At 41.7% G+C, this 21423-nt stretch overlaps 2 protein-coding genes across 2 annotated transcripts in view; both read right to left on the minus strand.

The window, feature by feature from the left end:
* Positions 1-637: 637 nt before the first annotated feature.
* Positions 638-21423, minus strand: part of LOC6556473 — a 56216-nt gene continuing 35430 nt past the window's right edge. Inside the window, exons 3-8 of the mRNA XM_001985291.3 lie at positions 15046-15241; positions 4518-4776; positions 4187-4443; positions 3640-3867; positions 3413-3564; positions 638-3357 (exon numbers count right to left, since the gene is read on the minus strand). Coding sequence (XP_001985327.1) covers positions 1351-3357; positions 3413-3564; positions 3640-3867; positions 4187-4443; positions 4518-4776; positions 15046-15241 — 3099 coding nt within the window. The 3' untranslated portion in view covers positions 638-1350. The remainder of the gene's footprint in view (positions 3358-3412; positions 3565-3639; positions 3868-4186; positions 4444-4517; positions 4777-15045; positions 15242-21423) is intronic.
* LOC116804994 lies at positions 13146-14984 on the minus strand. Its single transcript, XM_032734456.2, has one exon. The coding sequence runs from the start codon at positions 14935-14937 to the stop codon at positions 13978-13980; it is 960 nt and encodes a 319-aa protein (XP_032590347.1). The 5' UTR covers positions 14938-14984; the 3' UTR covers positions 13146-13977.

Here is a 21423-nt window from a genome sequence, read left to right on the forward strand (position 1 = left end):
CACCACAAAAACACACATCTATATATATATATACATAAATATATATGAAAAAAAGCAAAAGACTTAAAAATTTAAATAAATGAAAAGAAATAATACCAATCAACTTTGTATTCTAATTTTAAATCCCATTTAGATACCCTGAACCCATTGAAAATGGCTAAACGAGGATAAAATTGTTTTGTGCAAATGTATGTAACAAACAGAGGGAAGTATCTCTGACCATAAAGTATATATATATTCTTGATCAGGATCAACAGACGAGTCGACATAGCCATGTCCGTCTGTCTCTCAGAGAGCTAGTCTTCAAATGTGGTAAATAAGTTCTCGCAGAATAAGTTTGCTTCATTTTATCGATAACTGCCTTCGTTTCTCGAATATCGATACATTTCGATTGGGGTATATCGTAGCGAGCTCATCCGTCTACAGCATTCTTATTTGTTTCGACAAATTGTAAGTGGAATAAGTGTGATTAAATACGCACATACTCTTAGGCTGAAAAATAAAATCACAGCTCCAATAATCTGTACTCGGACAATGGAGTCATAAAAAAGTTCAAAAAGTCACATTTTACTTGTATAAATTTATATATTTCATATTAGTGATTTCAACTTATTTATATTATTGCTGACTCTACTAATTAAGGCCTTGTACAAAATTATTGTATTTATTGTTGTAGGTGCTAAATTCTATATTCGTAGTAATTTTCTTATAATGTCTGAGTGTGTGTGTGTGTGTGTCTGTGTGTGTTGGGTGTGTATGTCGTATGTATGTATGTATGTATATAGATATAGGGTTGCCTGAACAACATGTTAGTCTAAACAATTATTGCTTTAAGAAAAATATACAAAAACTAAGAGTTCAATTGGAGGGATCTAGACAGAGGTAACGAAGAAGTTTACACAAAATATTTCGGGGAGAAAGGGATAGCTCTCTACTTACAATAAATTGCACTTGCAAACATTTTCAGATGCATTCGGATGATTCGCGAGTGTTATTTTGGGTGCGTCTGGTTTTTGGGATACAAAGTATAAACATTATAATTAAACTAAACATATTTTGGCACTGTAAATTAAAAATTGCTTTCGATACATCAAATAGAAAATTCGTAAGACCAAAAAAAAAAAATAATTGCTGCTAACGGAAACATTCAAAATAATCCCATATTCGTTAGTCGATAATAAATTACAAAGTTTTTTTTTTTGTTGCAAGAATTGTTTCAATTTCAGTTGCTGCTGCTCGTCTAAGGTTTCGTTTTGATTATGCTAAGATGAAGATGAAGCTTCCAAGGGCCAACAGAGCTGCTCTGTTTGGCTGGAGGCGCCTCCACTACTACTGCTCCGCTGATTAGAACTAGACCATGCCAAAGTCGGTGCAAACGGATGGGGCTGTTGTTGCCGTCGCCGGCTGGTTATTCTGTTGCTTCTCCTGTGCCGTGCTGGCCGCCACCGCAGCTGCCGCAGCCGCAGCCATGTTAAGCTCCACTAGCGTATCGATGCTGTTCAGACTGACACCTTGTAGAATCTTGCGCGCCGCAAGCGATGTAAAGTTAAACGATAAATCCGTCAAGCTGGGAAAATTGTAGAGTTCCTCACTGCCAGCGGCGAGAACGGAGCCCATGCCCATGCCATGCTGCTCCAGCGACTCCTTGGTCAGACTTAGCCGCCGATCCATGGCCTCCTTGTCAATGGACTTGTCATTCGTATGATCCTTCAGTGCAAGATTGGGTTCACTGCCCAACGGATTGCTTGATTGCTTGTGCAGCAGATGCGCCAGCGCCAGCTCATCTCCATTCATGTTGCACTTCTGCAGCTGGCAGACAGACTCGTAGCAGAGATTCTTTAGATCGCTGCTGCTGTTCATCAGCTTGTGATTGCTCTGCGACGGCGCCAAATCCTTCGAGTGCTTCTCATAGAAATGCAAATTGCCCACAGAGCCCGCTATCTCAAAGTCCTGCTTGGCCAGGGCAGCCAACTTGAGGGGTTGCTGCTGCTCGGCGTTAGGTGAATTTGGCTGTGATTCATTCTTGAGCACATTGTTCTTGTAGGCAATGCCATTGGCCAGCTGCAGGCAGAGCTTGCGACTGTTGTTCATCGTTGCATCGTTGTTGGTATTCTTGGCATACTTGCCGCCATCATACGAAGGCGTCTCTGTCGCCGTATTCTCTGGCGAGCTCTCGCTGATGAATGAAATGGAATCGCATGTCTCTGAGTTGGCCTCCGTTTCGCTGAGTGGCTGCTCCGGCACGGATTCAGGACGAACTGGCGTCGAGGTGGCCATAGGCACAGGCACTGTTGATGCTGCTGTGGTTGTCTGCTTCGAGAGCGTCTTCTTGATGATCTCACCCTTCTCATTGGTCATCGTTTCATTGTTAATGATGAACACATTCGAGTTCTCCAGCATCTTGCCATTCTCCAGGGTGATCACACTCCGCACAGGCGAGTTCTGCACAAAGATCTTGGTGCTGGGTATGCTTTGTCCGCTGCCATTCGAGCTTGTCGTGACCTGTAATGTTATCGAGTTGCTGCTGCTCGAATTGGGCACATTCCCGTTACTTGGCGGATAGCTAAGCTCCTCCATGATGCGACTGGGCGTGCTCGACCGTTGTCTTTGCGCCTGTGCCTCTGCCACACGCGCTCGCATCGCCTGATGCCGTGGCGTGCCACGCGGCGAACCATTCAACACCAAGATGGAACGTGTGCTGCCACCACTGCCAGTTGTTGTGGTAGTTGTTGTTGTTGTGGGTGCCACCACTGCGGTATTTGTGGAGCATTGCGAGTCGAGACTAGAGTGACCGCTGGTCTTCTGGCTAAAGGACACCTTGCCGCTATCAATGCTGGAGGGTCCACTCGCAAGCATCGATGTCTTGCAGGACTCCAGACTGGATGGTCCACTGCTCTGCAGACTGCGATACGTTGCCTTGTTGTCCATGCAGCCATTGATAATCAATCCATCCGTTTGCCGCTTGGCCGGCGTGACAGACTTCAGCGTGGAGGAGCGCGCCGGCGAGCACTCAAAGATGTGTTTGCCAATCACCGACTTTTGTGCGGTCTTCTGCGGCGTGGGCGTTGCTGCGTGCAGACGCGACAACGTCGCCGACGAATGATTCATTTTGGTGTGATTGACGGCGCTATTGCTGCTGCTGCTGGCCGGTATGGACTGCGTGGAACGAGGTAGCGAGCTACTGCAGTAGACGGGCGAACGGCGGCGTATCGGCGAACAGTCCCTGGAAGATATCAGAAACGTCGACTCGCTGGACATGTGACGGCGATGGCGGCGCGGCAGCGTTGACGATCGTTGACTTAGCTCGGAGCCATCGTAGAACGTCGAATTGGACAGTGTATGTACAGCGGGCATGTCCTGCAACAGGAGCAACAATGAATAGGCATAAGATCAGTGCTGGCAGTAAACTTACGTGATCTGCAGTTTGGGTGCCCACACTATGCAGATGCACGGCACGCGAATTGAACCACTCGGCGGGTGGAAATTGTGCCGAATATGTCTCAATCTGTCGCTGCTTGGCGCGTCCACTGCGTCGGAAAAGCCTCGAGAGCAAAGATCCTTTTTCTGCGATTGCCAAAGAAAAATGTGTTAAGCATTTAAAGTTTGAATTGGCATTGCTTGCTGCTGCCGCTAACTCACTGGGTGATGACGAATCTGTGCTTTGGTATTCCGAGCTGCTGCTGTCCGTCGTGTTGAGCGTTTGGGCATAGGTCTTGGACAGGCTGCGTGTGGAGGCGCAGCGTTGCAGGCGCTTAGATGATCCAAAGAGCCGCAAACTGTGCCGTCGTTCCAAGCTGCGTGGCGTCGGAAATGATGCACTGCGTCGCTTGGCCGCACGCGGATAAATGATCTTGTCATTGGGATTACCTGTACACAAATGCAAATTTACACTTAGTAGTTTAAGGCTGATGTAATTTCGATTTAGAGTTTAAAATTGGAAACGCGATTCTATCACGAAATTCATAAGTAAGTCTTGTATTTAAAAATCGCTTTTTAATATATGTAATTATTTCCAGCTGATTCGGATTAATCAGATCAAAAAAAAAGAATGTGTTTCTATTGGCGAAATTCTAAAGTATTTTATTTGAACATATTTGTTGCCAAACTTTAAAAGACAAACTTATCTTACCACTCTACAACTGCTAAAAATCTTTAAAAGACAGAGACAGAGAGAGAGAGGACTTACCGCCACAGATGACATCAGCCAGATTGGTCTGTATGCATTGATGCGTTAGATCACCATCCCGTTCCGTGGATATTTCGCCGTAGAGCGAATGCAACGCCTCAGCATTGGACATGAGCATTGTACGGGCCTCGGGCGGTATTATGTCGTGCTGCTGCTCCTCCTCAGCCAGCTGGGAGTAGACCAAACTGCCATTTGTGCTGTGACCGCCGTTCAGCTGGTGATGATTGCTACGCGGACGCGAGCGACTGCGACGACGTCTAACAAAGATCAGAGAGTTAAGGAGTTTAAGGTCATGTGCGATGATGTTAAGCAATTAGCTGTTGTTACTTACTCTGGCGTGAAGATGAAGTAACCCTTTGCGGTCTGGTAGATCTTCTGCTCCTGCATCAGCTGCGCCAGCGTATCATAGATGACCTCTGTCGCTGGCGTGGTCATGTGCGGAAATCGAATGCCCAGCTTGCAGCGCACATGCTCAATGGTCGCCGATTGACCCTCGGCTGTTAGGTCCATGATGACGTCACACAGTGCCTCAGGCAGCGGCGTGAACTGTCCCTGAACCGTCGGCGTCACAATGCAATCGTCAATGTCACCTGCAAGATGGCAAAACAAGAGAAGAGACGGTCAGCATATATGGCTAATGATAGTCCGCTCAACAGCCACATTTGGTCAAATAAACTTGCTCGCATTTTTGCCAAGACAAATCAAAGCAAAGCAGCATTGGCAACATTTGGGGTGGCCCACCCGGGCAGTCGGGTGACCGTTTGACCAAACCAAAGCGAATGTTTCAAAAACCAAACTGAAAACCTTGACTGCAAATGGCATTTGGGCATTTTGATGTTACATCTATGAGGTAATTAAACGGAGTGCCACACATGCGACATGCGTCGAGTGGCTGCGCTGGAGGCTGAGGCTGAGGCTGAGTGGTGCGACTAAGTGGTTTGTTCCACTTTTCATGTGGCTGATGCTGTTTTTGACACTGAACTATTGCGCATTCGCTTCAACAAGTGAATGTCTAATGATTTTCCATTTAATTGTAATTTTACTTTTACTTATACTTATCATTTTGGATTTCAGTTGTCAGTTTACAGCTTTCCCAATTGCTTCAATGCAATTGGTGTATTCTTTGTGATTAGCCAATTTGCGTTAGATTAATAAGTTTATATTAAATTAAAAATGTTCTCAATTCAAAATATATATAGCATTTTTATAAGCATCATCTGTTATTAGATTGGCTTCATTTGTCTTCTTTTAGCTTCGTTTTCTTTCATCACAAATTCTTGTCCTCTTATTTATATCCTTTTATGATAAATCAATAATATTTCCAGACATATTCTTCGCAATTTGCCAGACAATTTTCGCCTCTGGATATCTGGATATCTCTTTCGATGTCTCCCAATTAGTCGGTAATCAGTTATCGTTGTGATTACAATATGTTTATCGATCACACCTCGTTGCTGTAAACATTATCTTTCACGTCAACACAACATCATCATTATAATCGTTGAAGGAGCGTCTATTCACAAGCAAACGAAGACAACGATTATCGCCACACCACACAGGCTGCCACTTGTGCGGCACATGATGTTGCAGTCAGTTTGCCAGTAATGCCTAATATGGTATGCGGCAAATAATAATTTATCTATATACTTGTATTTTGTGCAGTGTTCACGCGTCGTATGCTTAATTAAAATGCGCACCCAGCAACAAGAAAAATTGAACAACTCTGTTGTCGCATGGGCTTCAATCTTGTCTACCGCATTGTGGCCAACAATTTGTGGAGGCGCCGCCACAATGCTTCCTACTTGTCAGCTTAACCTCCAAAAAGCAGTCACAAGCAACAACAATAACAACAACAACAGCAATAACTGCAACAACTGCAACAGCATCAACGCCCCCGAAGCAAGCACTAAAATTGCAACTCACTCCAAAAGCAAAGAGAAGGAGTAAGAGATTGAGAAAAAGAGAGAAGGGGAAGGGTAAGTGCTCGTACAGCAAAATGAGACCAAGTGTGTGACGACCTCCATCGTGGTTGCTGTTGTTGTTGTTGTTGTTACTATCGCCGAACTCTATCTCAGTCTGTGGCTCAGCCTCGTGGCAACAACGTCCTTGCGGCAATTGCATAATTTTTCAAGTTTTCACTTTCTGCTGTTGCAATTACAGCTGCCGCTGATGCTGTTGTTGTTATTGTTGTTGTTGTTGTTGTTGTTGCGTATCCGGCAGCAATTTGGCACTGCAGACGCAATATCCAACAGCCGTGTGGGATGTCATCATCGTCAAGGACAATTAGCGCCATTTGACGAGCGACTGCAAAAATCGTTATAAAAAAAAATAAAATACATTTGCCAGTCACCAAATGCTGCTGCTGCTGCTGCTCCTGCAGTAGTGTCCCTCTCCTCTGACCCTGTATCCCCTCCAAAAACCATTTAATACTACGAACAACAACAACAACACACTTGCCACATTTGCACTTTCACATCGCGCACGTCAAACAATTTATTTGAGTTTAATCGTTCACTTTTTGTAGTTACAAATGCATTTGATAAAAAAATAAAAAAGATATAGATTTATATTGCACTCAATCTCAATCTGCAAACTTCAAGGCGCCATAGAAATTGGCTGGCACCACCTCATTGTTGCAGCACCGATGCCTGCCCCAATGGCAATTTATTTGCCTTGGCCTTATCAGCTGGCACATTTTGGATTTTTGCTGTTCATTTGGCAGCGACTCCCTGACCATAAATTGCCGGCACAATAGCCAAATGGGCACTGCACACAAAATATATGCATATATGCATATTAGAAGTATATCATACATCATATCACATGTGCCATTTATAACACACATATACATTTGAGATTGTTTGTTGACTTGGTTGGCGGCCAAACACACTTGCCAGCTGTTGTTTATTTTTAGTTGGCAAGGGTTGCTGGGAAATATATTTTGGTGCCTTGACCTCTACAGCAGGCCAAACAGATGGATGGCTGCTAGAATGAATTGCATAAGCTTCATAAATAAAGCTTCCCTCCAATCAATAGACTTGGCCAAAAAATCTTCTTTACAGATGTTAAATATTAGTTAAAGTCTTGTGTATAGATGTGTGTTTAGACTGTGGCTTGATGCTTCAACTTGTCAGCCATCTAAATTGTATTTTCTTCATTTTAATATACCTTTTTTTATGTAGCAATCATATTTAAACATTAATCAACCTATTGAAAGGCTATAAAACATTGAATTAAAATCTATAACATAAACATTGAACTGGTTTTAGCAGATAATAAATAACAATAGCAATAATAATCATATTCTGTGGCTTACAGTGATAAACTACAAATAAGAAATAGTCGCCTACTATTGCCCTTAGCATACTAAGTCTTAGCAACAATCAAACACAAACCTGAATGCGAACCTTAATATTAGCTTACACATCAACTCGGCATTTATATATTTAGCTAATTTCTAAAAATATAATTTCAATTAAATTTTAATGGAATTTATTTTATAACCTGAACTAATTGGAATTTTCTATTTAGTTTTTAATCTACTTCTTGTGATTGCTTTTCAAAAAGTTTGGCTGCTGAACTCAGTGGGATGTCAAACGGTTTCGTCTCAAATTGATTGTTTGATTGATCGGCCGGCAATGAGGAGTTGTGTTCATGCAAATGATAATCTGTGCCTCGTTGCAGCGCAGTGCAAGGAAAGCAGCGCCAAATGATAATAAATATCGATAGAGAGAGGGAGTTGAAGAGGTGAAAAACGATCGCTGCACTTTCCCACCAACGCGATCTCGTCTCAAAGGCAAACAGCCTGCACCCCCGCACTCCCGCAAGTCCCTCCTGACTCAGTAGTTGTAATGCTGAAGCTGCTCCTCCCTCAATCGCCTCATCCGTCTTAAGTAGAGTGAAAGTGTTGCGTTTTGCCTCAAATTGTAGACGTTGCCTGCCATTGTTGTTGTTGTTTTTGTTTTTGTTGTAGTTTTTTGCTTAAGCTGTTGATCTGTGTTGCTGTCAGTGTTGCAGCTTAGTTGTTGCTATTGCTATTGCTATTGCTATTGCTATTGCTATTGCCGTTAACTTGACTGCACTTTGGTTTATGTTATTGTTGTTGGCATTGCTCTGACTCTGACTCCAACTCCAACTCCAACTCTGACTCTGACTCTGTGGCTGTTGCCCGGCGGACACATATCCTTGTGTTCAATCAAACCAAAGCGACGTCAACGCCGCCGCCGCTGCCGCCGCCGCTGCCGCCGCCGCCGCCGCTTTTGCCGGCTCAGACACTGCAGCGTAGTCAAGTGTTTTGTAGCTTGAAGGTTGCTTCGTCTACCTCCCACAACCGGCCCCCTATCACAGTCACCCCCTCAGTCTGTTCGCTGTCCACCCCTTGTCACGCTGAGCAACATGCGGCAAAACATTTTTAGCGCTTGTAGTTTTTGCCATGCATTTTTATGCAAATGAAAAATGTTTCTTGCGATTTCTATTTTTTTTTCTTTTCTATTTGTTGTTGTTGTTTTGTTGTTGTTGTTGTTTTTGTTTTACTAGCCGATTTGCAGCCTCTGACTTGCGTTGCTGTGGTTGTTGGCCATTATTGTGATGCAATTGCCGCGAGTTACAATAATCTTGATGTATGATTTTTTCTCTCCCTCGCTGCTGCTGCTGCTGTTGCTGTTGTTGTTGTTGTTGACTTGCTTGTATTATTATTAGAAAAAGAAAATACAAAAAATAAAAAATAAAAAAAAGGCAAAAAAGAAACCAAATCGCAAGACATTAAAATAAAAGAGGAAATCTGCGCACCTATCGTGTTGTTGGCACATTTTCGCGTTGTTTTGTTTGATCTCATAACCGCCAGCGATTCGACCAGCAACAACAGCAACAACAACAATGAATCAACAACAACACCAACAACAACAGCAACAACAACAACAGCAACGACCACTGCGGACACCATAAACATTTAAACGCTGTCCATTTCGAAATAATCAATAATTTTTAGCTATCAGTGGCAATTTATTATTTTTTTTCTTGATTTTTTCTCCTCTGGGGGCCGCAATCAATGAAAAGAGAGAAGCAAATAAATTAACACTTCCTTAAACGATAAACGCAAAAGCGCCAAAAAAAAAAAACAAAATGAAAAAAAAAAACCAGCCAACTAAAATCTTGAAATCAACAATTGAGCATCAAAAAGCCGGCTTACAATTGCAATCCATAATTGTCGGTGGGGCATCGTTTGATTTTCGTTTATTAATTTTAATTGCATTAGCCGACAAATGGCAAACGAAGGAGGTGGGGGGAGGTGCCACAAACTACGCCCCGCAGGCGTTTATATGTTTTGGTTATGAAGTGAGCCAACACCGATCAAAATAAAGACAGCAAAAGATGAGGAGAAAGATGAGGAGAAAGAGAGGGAAGCTCTCTCTCCCTCTCTCTCTCTCTCTCTCTCTACCTTTCTCTGTTGGATATTCAAACAGCCAACACTTGATACTTAAGGAATTCTTAGTAAAAGTATTTAAAAGCACACAGAAAACACTTTTAAGCGCGCTTCAAGTCTTAATTAACAATCAAAGCAATGGTACAATAAAATGGCCTAATTTGTCTTCTCTTAAAGGCTTGCTTCAGAAAAGACCTCTGGCTCTTAAGCTTACCGATTTTCTTATCGAACTTCAAGCGATGACCGATTATCATGGATATGCAGAACTTAAGACTGGTTAATGATCTTTGCTCAGAAGCTCACTTTTAGTCATTTGTCATTGGGCAAAAGGGCGTATGCCATCAATCTATGAAAATAGTATCCCATTACTTTGACACGAGATAACACTTTCCACTCTTCCACTCTTTTATGAAAATATTGCTATTCTGTTATCTTGGCATCTTGAATTTGTTCGATTTTTACAATTACTTAAAATGTCGTTTTATCTATTCATTCAATCAATCATGATTGTTCTGGCATAACAACATACTTGATAAAAGTTCGTAGCATCTTTCAAGACTTTTGGCTCTCATAACTTTGTCAAAGCCAAACAGATTTTCAGGTTCAAGGCCATTTAGTCAGGGTTGGTTCTCTTGTACTATTTTCATTGATTTATTAGTCAGAGGGATAGCAACTATAATCGACTCTTAGCAACAGCTGCCAGAGCTTTGCAAGAACTAAGCTTAACTACCAAGTAGCTGTCAAACTGTAAACTGTCAGATTTAGAGATTATAGTTAGTCTTTAAATCTTGGTTCATTCCCAGTTTACAGAAGCTGTCGCCCACACAGCGCCACCTATTGCCTATTACGATCGCAAATGAACAGCGATATTTCTCTATTTGGCCTGGCTTCCACCGCGCCATGACGACGACGACGACGACGACGACATGTAGAGCAGTCGACAGTCGGCAGCCAAAAAATGTCTAGCGGCAAACGACAATCACGATTTTGTGTCTGAAATGTTTTTTGCGCGTTTTCAATTTCCACTTTTTCTTAAAAGGGGAAAAAGGCCACGCAGCAGCAGCAGCAGCAACAGCAACAGCAAGAGCAACAGCAACAGCAAGAGCAGCAGCAACATCAGCGTCCCGCAATTGAAAAGATACGCCTGTCCAAGCAAAATGCATACGACCAATTTTTATATATGCACAAATTTCTTTTGTATGTTGTTAGCAAGGCGACGCTAATTGTTTCCGTCGGTTAATAAAAATATTTCAGGCCAGTTACAAATTGAAACGAAACAGGGGCTGCTGCTGCTGCTGCTGTTTATGCAACGCCTCAGTTTAGCACGACGGAGGCACAACAAAATGCAAATTGACATTTACGTGGTTGCAACACCAACAACAACTATAAACAACAATAACAAACAACAGCAGCCCAATGTTGCTGGCAAATAAGGAGCAACACGACGTCAATGATGGCCAAAATAAGAAAAAAACCAAACAATACTTTTGGCGACACTTTTTGGCTAAAATCTCTTGGCAAGCGCCGCAACCGCCGCCGCCGGCAGTGTTAAAGGTCAATGAGTTTTGTGTTGTGCCGCAAGGCACTGGACCTGAACCTGGAACTAGCGCTGTCGATATTCGTTGCCAAGAAAAAGAAAAACTCCTTGTTTTTTTTATATGCCTGCCTGTTGTGCAATAATGCCAAAAGCAAATGCGAGCAATTTCATATAGAAATGAGCGTTCAGGTTGACACTAGATGATGGCAGATATTGTCTGTCAAAATGGCCAAATGTGGACGGCAAATGCTTTTGTTCCCCTTTCAGAAAACAAAAAAACTGATTGTGTGAAATTTGTTAGCTGGCAATTTGTTTGCAAGACAATGCAAAAAGAAAAAAGATAAAAGAAAAATAAGAAAAAAGATGGGGGCGAGAACACTTTCCCGTCGACTGGCAAAATGCTCTGAAGCGTAACCACTTATAAAAGACTCTGAACAGAAACCCCAAGTCGAAACCGAACCCGAACCCAAACCCGAACCCGTAGACAAACGGGTTGACCTCATTAAAGGCAGTCCGTCAGTCGCAGGCCGCAGCAATCAGCGAGTTGCTAGCTGGCGCAAAAGTCATAGTCACAGTCTGGAGGCGAGAAGAAGAACAACAGCGAAACAACAATAAAATTACAATAATCGCTCTCGAGAGGGTGGCGCGGGAGGTGGAGGAGGAGCGGGAGGAGAATGAAGATGATGATGATGATATGAACTTGCAGTGGGACCAACACAAAGACAATGATGAAACGATAGCGATAGCGTTAATATGAACTCCGCCAAAGACTTGACTTGACTTAACTTGACTGATGAATGGCTGGATGAAGAATTGTACTGAGTATGATGGGTATTTTTTTATATTTTTTTTTGTATATATATTTTTTTGGCGCACTTGGTTGCTCTGGTTACGCTTTGGCGAATTCTTTAACGATTTTGGGTTTGTTAACCTCTTCAATGCGCACTTGGCCTGTTGTTGGCAGCGTGAAATTGACTCATGATTTGAAGAATCAGAGAGTAGAGAATCAGCTTAACGGTATATTGCATTCCCAAAATTAAATGCCAAATTATGATTGTGTGTGTGTGTGTGTTTGTGTGTGTGTATTGTGTGGGAAACGACACATAAAGCTTGCTGGCTGCCTGCAATGGGCAACTGTTTTCGCTCATTTGTTTCGTTAATGGCACAAATATTAAGTTGCCATTAACGGGTCGATCGACGCCAACAATCATTTTGGCCATTGCCATGGCCACATTTCACTTTCAGCGGGTCATCATCTCAACGAGAAATCGTGATGAAATTGATTTGTGGCTTTTAATGTTTGTCGTTTTTTTTTCTTTTGCATTCACAATGATAGTCAACGACAGCTGGCAGCCATACCCCACTCCCCGCCGCAATAGCCACATCATTTTCTCGCTTTCCAGCTATTTTGCATTTTACATTTTGCAACAAAGTAGCAGCAACTTCAAGGAAAGACGCAAAATGATCATTTGTCTGTTTTGCTGTATTTTGATATTCCGCTGTCAAATTGCCAATGTCTGATGCCACATTGTAGCTCCCTACCCGCCCGCCGCTACCCCATCCCGTTTGCATTTGCCACTTTAACACGAAATTGAATTTAATTTCGTTACATTTGTTGTTGTTGTTGCTGTTGTTACTGTTGCTGTCTGTTTCTTTGTTTCTTTTGTTTGGCATGTTTTCTGTCTAATTGAGCGAGAAATTGCCGCTGATTGATCGTTTTGCATGCAATTTGTTATTGCTGCACTTTTGCTGTCAGCTCAATTGATAATTGATAATGAGTAGCAATTAAAATCGCTGATGGTTAACATTGCTGATAAAAACAGTAAGATATAAATATGAATTCTGCTTTGAACTTTCAAATTCCAACTTAAGGACAAAGTTTGCCACTATTTTTTATTAATTTACCTAGTCGAAAATCCCGTTTGAATAGAAGATTAAAGCAGAAAAAGATAAATAACTTAACGTCTCTGCTAGTACAAATCAAAAGCGTATTTAATCATAAAATATACCATATATATTTATAATTTTAAAAAGTTAAAAAAAGTGCGTACTGCAAGAATGTTGCCAGAAACAATATTGTGCAGTGCACTGCTTGCTGCACTGCTTGCCAGCTTGTTTACAAACGGAATTGTCATGTTTATGGTAATTAAAAGCTAATGGGTTCTACGCCATTGCGAGCGTTAATTAACAACATGAAGTTGATGCTGCATGCCACAAGCAAAAATGTGTGGCAGCTATGCCTTGCGCCTCCAGCCACATGTACATCAGCATTGCTTGTTTGTGTAATATATACTATTTCCTCAATTGAATTGCACAGAGAGAGAGAAACCGCCAGGCAAACGCTTTTAACTGTTGTTTTGTGGCGCCCCTTGAGGCAGCCGAATCGAAACTTATTAATTTTGTGAAACGGGTTCGCCAAAAGGCCGACAAAATCTAAGCAACAAACAAGCAGCCAGCCAGCTAGTCAGCAATTGAGGAGCCTCGTTGCCGAGAGATCTCTGGCCGGCCATTTATCAATTCAAGAGCTTGCCATCGATTTTGGTTGGTAGCCGATGGTTCACGACAAGGTTCAAGCAGACTCCATAAACTAGCATTCAACGTCCATCCGTTGCAAGTGTGAAAAGAGGCAAACTGTCCGGCGGAAGGGTGAAATGGGGGAGTTGTGTTGTCGCATTAGGCGTGCAGGTGTCCATTTAATTGACAGCTAACGAGCCACAATGGACACAGTGCCTAAGTGCTGAAATACGCGAACAGAGAGACCCATCAAATTGTGATTAAGTATCCAAGCAAAGAGGCCGCAACTCTGATCTTTCAACTTGCAGCAGTCAATAATCAAAAAAAACACGACTTCAATTGCAATTGATTATCGACTATTTCATTTTGCCAATGCTTGAGATTCAACTCTGGTTCTTGCTCCGAATCAGAGGAGTGCAATGAGCAATAAGAATCATCCGAAGAGGTTTCCTGTGGAATGCTACTTTGCGATAGTTTAAGAATATTTGTTTCATTACTCGGCATCTGCTGTTGTTCAAATAACATTTGAATCATGCTATCCCAATGCACAGTGGAATGCTTGATGTCATTCAATTCGTGGCGTATACAAAGATCTTCGGCGGACACAAAGCTATCCTGCTGTATGCCACTCCCATTTAAGGACGCCAGCTTGATTTTAGGTATGCTGCTACTAGAAGAAGCTTGTTTCTCAAGCTTTATTTGGGTTTTCACTTTCTGCTCGACTTGCTCCATCTTTTTCTGCTCCTGCTGCTTTTCCTTTATAGGCGTACCGCCTAATTTCTTGCCGGTACTCGATTGACCATTGTTCAGGCCCGTAATTATAGATTTCACTGGCGTTAGCATATCATTTCGACCAGCCACCTCACGTTCCGTTTCCATGACAGACATGGGTGAGGGAAAACGTTGACAACTGCCCCATAGCTCTGGCATCTGCAGCTCCGTCTCCAGCTCCCGTTGCGCCAAGGATAAAATGTGCCAGATGGACGCATCCGTTGCCTCATTGCCACATTTTTCATTGTATTTGCGCTGCTCCTCGTACATTAGCCAGCGCAACTCGTTGAGATTCTGCCAGCGCTTGAATTGCTCCCTACGCATCTGGTGTGCCTCCTCCGATTGCTGCACCAACGAATTGCGCTGCTGTAACTCCTCTCGCGACAGTCGCTGCACCTCCTCAGGCAATATATTTAATTGGCGCGACCAGTAAAGCAAACGTTTTGTTTCCAGCTCTCGCGCACGATTTGCAACACCTCTCGGACTATCCTCCAACTTGACGTTCATTGTGGCACAGGATACAATTTTGGGTGTTTTTTTACTTTTAACAACGAATTTGTTCACCTAACAACTTTTAAAATCATGTTTACTACATTTGTGTGTTTGTCAACTTACCCACAGAGCTGATGATGTAGGTGGCCGGCGGCTTGAGGACACTGCGAGCAAAGGCGCCGCGCAGCACCTCCAATGCGCAGGGCTCAGCGGTGACCAGCAGCATTCCTGGTGCCACATGGCCGGCATATTTGAGCGCACGTGTCGCCGCAGTCAGTGGGGCATTCCACCAGCATTGCGCATTCGCGGCAAGGAAATTCTGTAAAGGCCAAAGCAGAAATGGATTAAGTATGGGTTGCTAATAGAGCAATTTGGAGGTGAAGGCAGCAGCTTAGTAGAGCTTAAATGGGTTTCGTTTTGTAAGCTAATTAAATTTAAATTACAAATTTCCTAGATGATGTGAACATGAAAGTAGTGCAGTTATAGGATATCAAAGAGAGCCGCCCAATTATTGCCAGTTATCTAGTATCTGCAAAGTGAAACTCAGCTTCTTGGCTGTTGCTTTCTAGATTAATTATCAAAAATCTAATAAAAGTTTGAAAAAAAAGGTTTAATAGGAAGTATGCAATCAAATTTCAATAAAAACTAAACGAAAAGAAAACAATCAAATTTTGATCTTTACTATACAGCTGTAGGAAGTGGTAATAAAGATGTTATTCGACCGAACAACATTTCCAAAAACCAGAATCGGAAATTAACAATCATCATTCGATGGTAGCTCAATAAAAGTAGGAGAGAATCAATTTCAGTGCAACTTATGTGGAGGCAGCTGCACTAATTGACAAATTGCAGTGCGGCAAGTGGCATAATTGAGTTAAGCCGCCTGCCTGCTGCCTGAGTGCCTGCCCGCCTGGCGGGGCATGCTTAAGCATTATCCATCTGTGGGCGTTGAGCGTATAGCCGTATAAAACCCCAAACCAGTTGGCAGCCGTCAATTAGCTAAGCGGATCGCAGCACGCCCCTGAACAACAACTGAAAACAGACAGCCTACCAGCAACTGCAACATATTTGTTGAGGTGGCGCCACAAAGTCGCTGCATCATTGCCTCAATTGTTGTACTCGTTGATGTTGTTGTTGTGGCGAATGAAATGCCAAATCCTCGACACGTTCTGGCCCATATAATTCCACAGAAAATGGCAGAGTTGCATTTATTTCTTCACTATTTTTTTTTTTACCGCTTTTCTTCTGTGGATTCCCAACACTTTTCAAAAACTTTTTAGCCGCTGGCAACAAATAAATGTCCAATTTGTGCGGTGACAGGAACACTTGAGGCACGTTTCTGATGTAAACATCGACCAGAGATCGAGTAAAAAAAGAAATAAAAAATAAAAATAAAGACACAGGTCTAGGATGTAGTAGTAAAATGGGAACATTGCCATTGGGTGGTAGGGTGTGCAGTCGGGGTGGGGTGGAGTGGAGGTGCCTAGGAAATGCATGTTTAAAGTGCAGTCAAAGGTTCAGCTTAAAGTTTCTCTCTCCATTGAGTTTCACTCAAACATTACCTTTCCGTGTGCTTTTTATAGCTTCATGCTAATGAACATCACCCACTTTTAGATATATATATATATATATATATATATATATATGATTTTGTGGTCGCCGCTGCAATTTGACCTTTTGTGATGGCTCTTTTTCTGTTTTTGTCTCGATGTGGTCACTCCTTGGCTTTGATGTCGCCAGAGCATCGAGAGTAGTGTTATGCAATGTGGACATATAAGACCACTGTCTGTCTGTCTGTCTGTCTTTCGATCAGTCCATCCGAGCCCCTCAACTAATGCATGAGCTGGCGCAAAAATTAACTCGTCATTGCCTGATGCTGGTGTCAGCGCATCCATACACATCTATGTATATGTATATGTATATATGTACATATATACCCTGGTCGACAGTAAATGGGGCGTCTTTGGTTGTCACGCGCCGCCATCGGAGATGACAACGTCCAAGCTGCATTATCTATGCAATCATAAGCCCCACTAACTGAGCTCTGTGCTCACTAATTTCTGCTGCATCATCATCAAAATCATCATTGGAAGACTTGGCGAAGAAGAAGAGGAAGTGGGAGGAGCTGATGGCATCCCAAAATGTTTATGTCCCAGTCGTGTTTCATTTTGAAGCAAAGTTTTTGGTTTTTGGCTTTTCGGAAGTAATGCAAAACTTTTAATAATCGAATTAAAAGTGCACGCCGCTGTATGGAAAGTCTTTAAGCCTCAACTTTGAAGTGACTTTGGCGTTTTCTCAACGCTGCTGTTTGATGGCGCTTTCATTGGACTTTTACTTACTGCCGCCAAGCAATGGAAAACTGAACAACTGAAACTCCCACCAAAAACATAAGAAAAAGTCAACACCAACAACACCAACAACAACTGCAACAACAAATATCAGTAATAATTTGAAATTTGCGACGTGCGGTGGCTTTAAAAAGACAAAACTATCGCCAGAGACACACGGGGCTGAGATGAGTTAAGTTGACTTGAGTGGGTATTGAAGCAGCTGGGGGGAATTGGGGGCGGGGCAGGCGGAGGCGGAGGCGCATGTGACTGAGTGCAGCTGTATCTTTCACTGTGTGTAAAGATAATAGCAATCTACAAACAAATGTGCAGTTAGACAGCAGACACAACACAACACACACAGTTTGAGATCCGGGGACGAGCCTAATAGAGTGAAGATGAAGTATAATAATCCTTGACCTTACCACTAAAAACAATCATCTTGCTGCAGCCACAGAGAAAAATAGTGGAAAAATTCAATAAAGACAACAGTTAGTCGCAAATAGTTTGTAATTTCTTGTGGTTAAATTTAAGTTGCGTTCATTTGATTATAAAATGAGAATTTATCGCTGCATTTGGCAAGTGATGAATGTAAATAAATCCTATTAAGCTAATTAGCTTTAGACTACCAAATATGTGCTACCAAAGATATGTAATTAAAATCAAATTATAATCTTAGTTTTGTCCCAATGTTTTAAGAAATCATAATTATAATTATTAGCATTAGTTATTTCTCATTAAAAGGCCATATCAACATTAGTCGGCGCATTTATATCTGGCACTCTGAAGTTACTAAATTATCTACCAAGATAAATGCCGTCACATTTTTGTTGAACAAAAACAAATCAAGCTTAAAAATATACATTTAAAAACTAATCTTTAAATCAGTTTTGTTTACTTTTTGAAAATAAATCATTAAACTTATTACAAAACATAGCTTTCAACAAGCATCATTAAATTTATATATGTACATACAACGACTATAATTATTTAAGTGACTAATGAGTTTAGCTAGGTTCCTCATTCCAAGAGCTCATTCTTATAATTATAGAACACGCTCAACCCCAGGCATGTATATTGGAGTGGTACTTCTATCTGAGGGCTTCATCATTGTTTATTTGTCTGGTCATTTCATGCCGTGGTCAATGGTTGACGTTGTGTGTTCAGTTTCGGACTGAGCTCGAGGATTGGAGTTGTGTTAAGTCCATAAAACTAAGCGCTTGTCGGAAGCGGCTGCTTGCATAAATATGCCAGCGTACAATTCCAATCAATGCGGCAAACTGATAAGCGTACAAATTGCATATATAGTCCACAGTGGGGCACAAGAGCAACGCCCACTTCAAATAGAACCACCCTTGACTAACCACTGCGAGGTGTGGGGAGGGGTGCTGAGGTGGTTGGGCTGGAATAAGGGAATAAGGGCGTTGGCGGCTTCGTCTTTACAGCGTCTCAGCAATTTGCACTGCACTTAAACTGCCAACTCGATTTGGTCAGTCGGGCGTAGCTCCTTTGAAGCCTTCGGCATTGAGTGTGGTCGTCAGTCGAGGGGTGGGGGGGATTGGGGTTGTTATTGGGTTCTGGAGCAGTTCATTGACCAGAGAAATCTACAGAATCTACTACTTGGCCTGCACATGCGATTTGTTTTATTAGTTTTTGCCCCAGGCAAACTAAAGCAATGTGTTTGTATTGCCAAAACAAATTGCGATGGCAGCTGTTGGCAAAAACTCCTTTCTAGCCAGGATACATAAAAAGTATCTCTGACAGCGTAAACGTTGTTTTTGGCAACCCCTTTTGCTGCCTGCCATCAATTAATAACAAATATCAACTCAACTAAATCCAACTCAATTTAAATCAATGCAACTCAACTCGCTTTAAGCGGGCAACAATCCGTTGAGCTCCATCCACGTTTTCTTCTATTTGGTAGAAACCCACTTGTCTATATCTCAGACTGTCAGTTGTTTGCAAAACTTTTCCGAATTGCAAAACTTCTGCTGGCAAATAAAACGAGAAACTCTACGGAAAAAATACAAATAAAAAAACGAAGAGTAAAAATATCAGCTGCTAAAAATCAGCGCCTCAATTTAAAACCGAAGCGTGAAAAGTCTATTAGGTTGACGCGACGTTCGAAATACTGTGGGAACAATAAAGTCTGTTGCAGTCAGCTCCAATTCCAACCATCTCCCATGCCACGTTTTTAAGCCCCTCCCCTTCCCCCACCCATCCCGCATCGCATCCACTATTGGAGCTGCCACCGCATTGCACCTGCCCCGTTGTGTTCTGGCGCTGCTTTTGAATTTGATTTGTTGTCGTTGTTGTCGCTTCTGTTGGCATTGTTGCCTTAAATTGTAATACCCTTTAAATAAGTACATCAAATATTTGGAAAACCATTGAATAAGAAGACCCATATTGAAGCAGTCTGCGTGTTGATTTTTTTTTAAAAGTTTATCAGGCACTTAGATTGCAATTGAATTGTTATATTTGTGTAATGAATAAAATATTTAAGTTTTGTGTCAGATGAATCTCTATTAAATTTTGACAATAAAAAGGTAAAAATTAAAATTTTTAATGCAATTTTAGCGAGACTTAATACAAGGTATTCCGTAGTCCAGCACTTTCAAGTGGAGCGAGCACTCTTGTTGTAATTGTTGCTGTTGTTATTATTGCAATTGTTATTGTTATTGTTGCCTTTTGTATTTTGGCGTTGATGCGCAGCTGGCACTTGCTGAAATGTCTGGCCGGATTGGCTGTGGGCTCTGTCATTCATAGCAGTTAGTTAAATAGCTGCAGTTACACATATATACCTATATATGTACTTATGTGTCTGTGTCTGAATCTGTATCTGTTTACGTATGTATCTATGGAAGTACCTTTGTGCCTGTATCTGGCATTTAGCACGCAATTTCTATGTGCTATGTGCCGCACTCTGGCTGTCATTCAATCAATCTGGCAATCATGCAATGCATCCAAGTGCTGCTAAGGGCATTAAATATGAAGTAACACCCCAAATTTACCCACATTAGCCATAGAGACTTGACGCGACTAAAATGGTTGCCTTGGTTGTCAACATTTAATGGGAATAGATGAGACTGCTGTCAGAATTTCTAATTGGAATGTAATGCCAGAGAGTACACATACATACTCATCGAAGAAGATAATCTATCTTAACTTAAGACAATTAGCAATATAGTTATTGAGTTTTAATTGAGATGAATGCCGCCTGTAATATCTTAAAATATAAATTAAAATGACTCAACATATACATACGCACGAGAAAAGTCGCAAGATGTACTTTGGCTTATGGCCTTCTCATTGTGATTATGTGATTATGTGCTTAAGAATGTATATTCTGTTTAACTAGTTAAGACATTAAATGGCATTAAGTTGAAAGCTAATTTGTATAGCATTTGTGATAGTAGAACACAAATAAATACTAAGCTAATTTCCAGCAGTTGCAAATCGTTAAACAGCTTTCCACATTTGTAATTATTTAATGATGACTTTATGGCAAGAAGATTATTACGTGGTTGTAAACAGAGAAAGCGACAACGAGTCTATATATAAATGGTAAAAAAAAAACAAAGTAAACAGTATATTCAAGTGCCAGTAAGTTATTCAAATGTGAGTTATAAGCAGAACTGAAAGCGGAGTAAATGAAGTTGAATTTGAACCAGTAAATAAAATACTTGGCAAAATGAAGAGGAAAGCAATTAGATCAAATAGTCGCCAAGCTGATACACTGTAACCATTTAGACATTTTGAGGCGCTACATAGGAGATTATTGTCTTTTTATGGCTAGTAAATTGTATATTCCAATTGTTTTCAGGTTAGTTTATTGACTTTTTGCTCTAACATCCATTTAAAATGCCGCATAAAATATGCCTTTAAAGTCAAATGTCGAAAGTTGCGCCCCACAATTAAATCGAACACAAGCCATAAATAGAGGCATCTTAATTAAGTTTTGGCATTTGCAGAGGGCATGCAAAAAATGTTTCAGCTCTTAACTGTAACAAAACGGTTAACAGATACCACATATGAGCAAATTGAAATGTATATATTTCGCATTTTGTTGCCGGTTGCCCGAAGGGGGCAATTATTGTTGGCGTCGTGACTCGAACTCAAGCAGTTGCCAATGGCCATAGGAGAAACCACACACCCCAACACAGACTGGACGTAA

This window comes from Drosophila grimshawi, unplaced genomic scaffold (assembly GCF_018153295.1).
Source record: "Drosophila grimshawi isolate 15287-2541.00 unplaced genomic scaffold, ASM1815329v1 contig_44, whole genome shotgun sequence".
NCBI classification, from domain to species: Eukaryota; Metazoa; Arthropoda; class Insecta; order Diptera; family Drosophilidae; genus Drosophila; species Drosophila grimshawi.

Coding starts and splice junctions, on each gene's coding strand:
- LOC116804994 (XM_032734456.2), bottom strand. CDS start 14,937: ATGAACGTCAAGTTGGAGGATAGTCCGAGAGGTGTTGCAAATCGTGCG.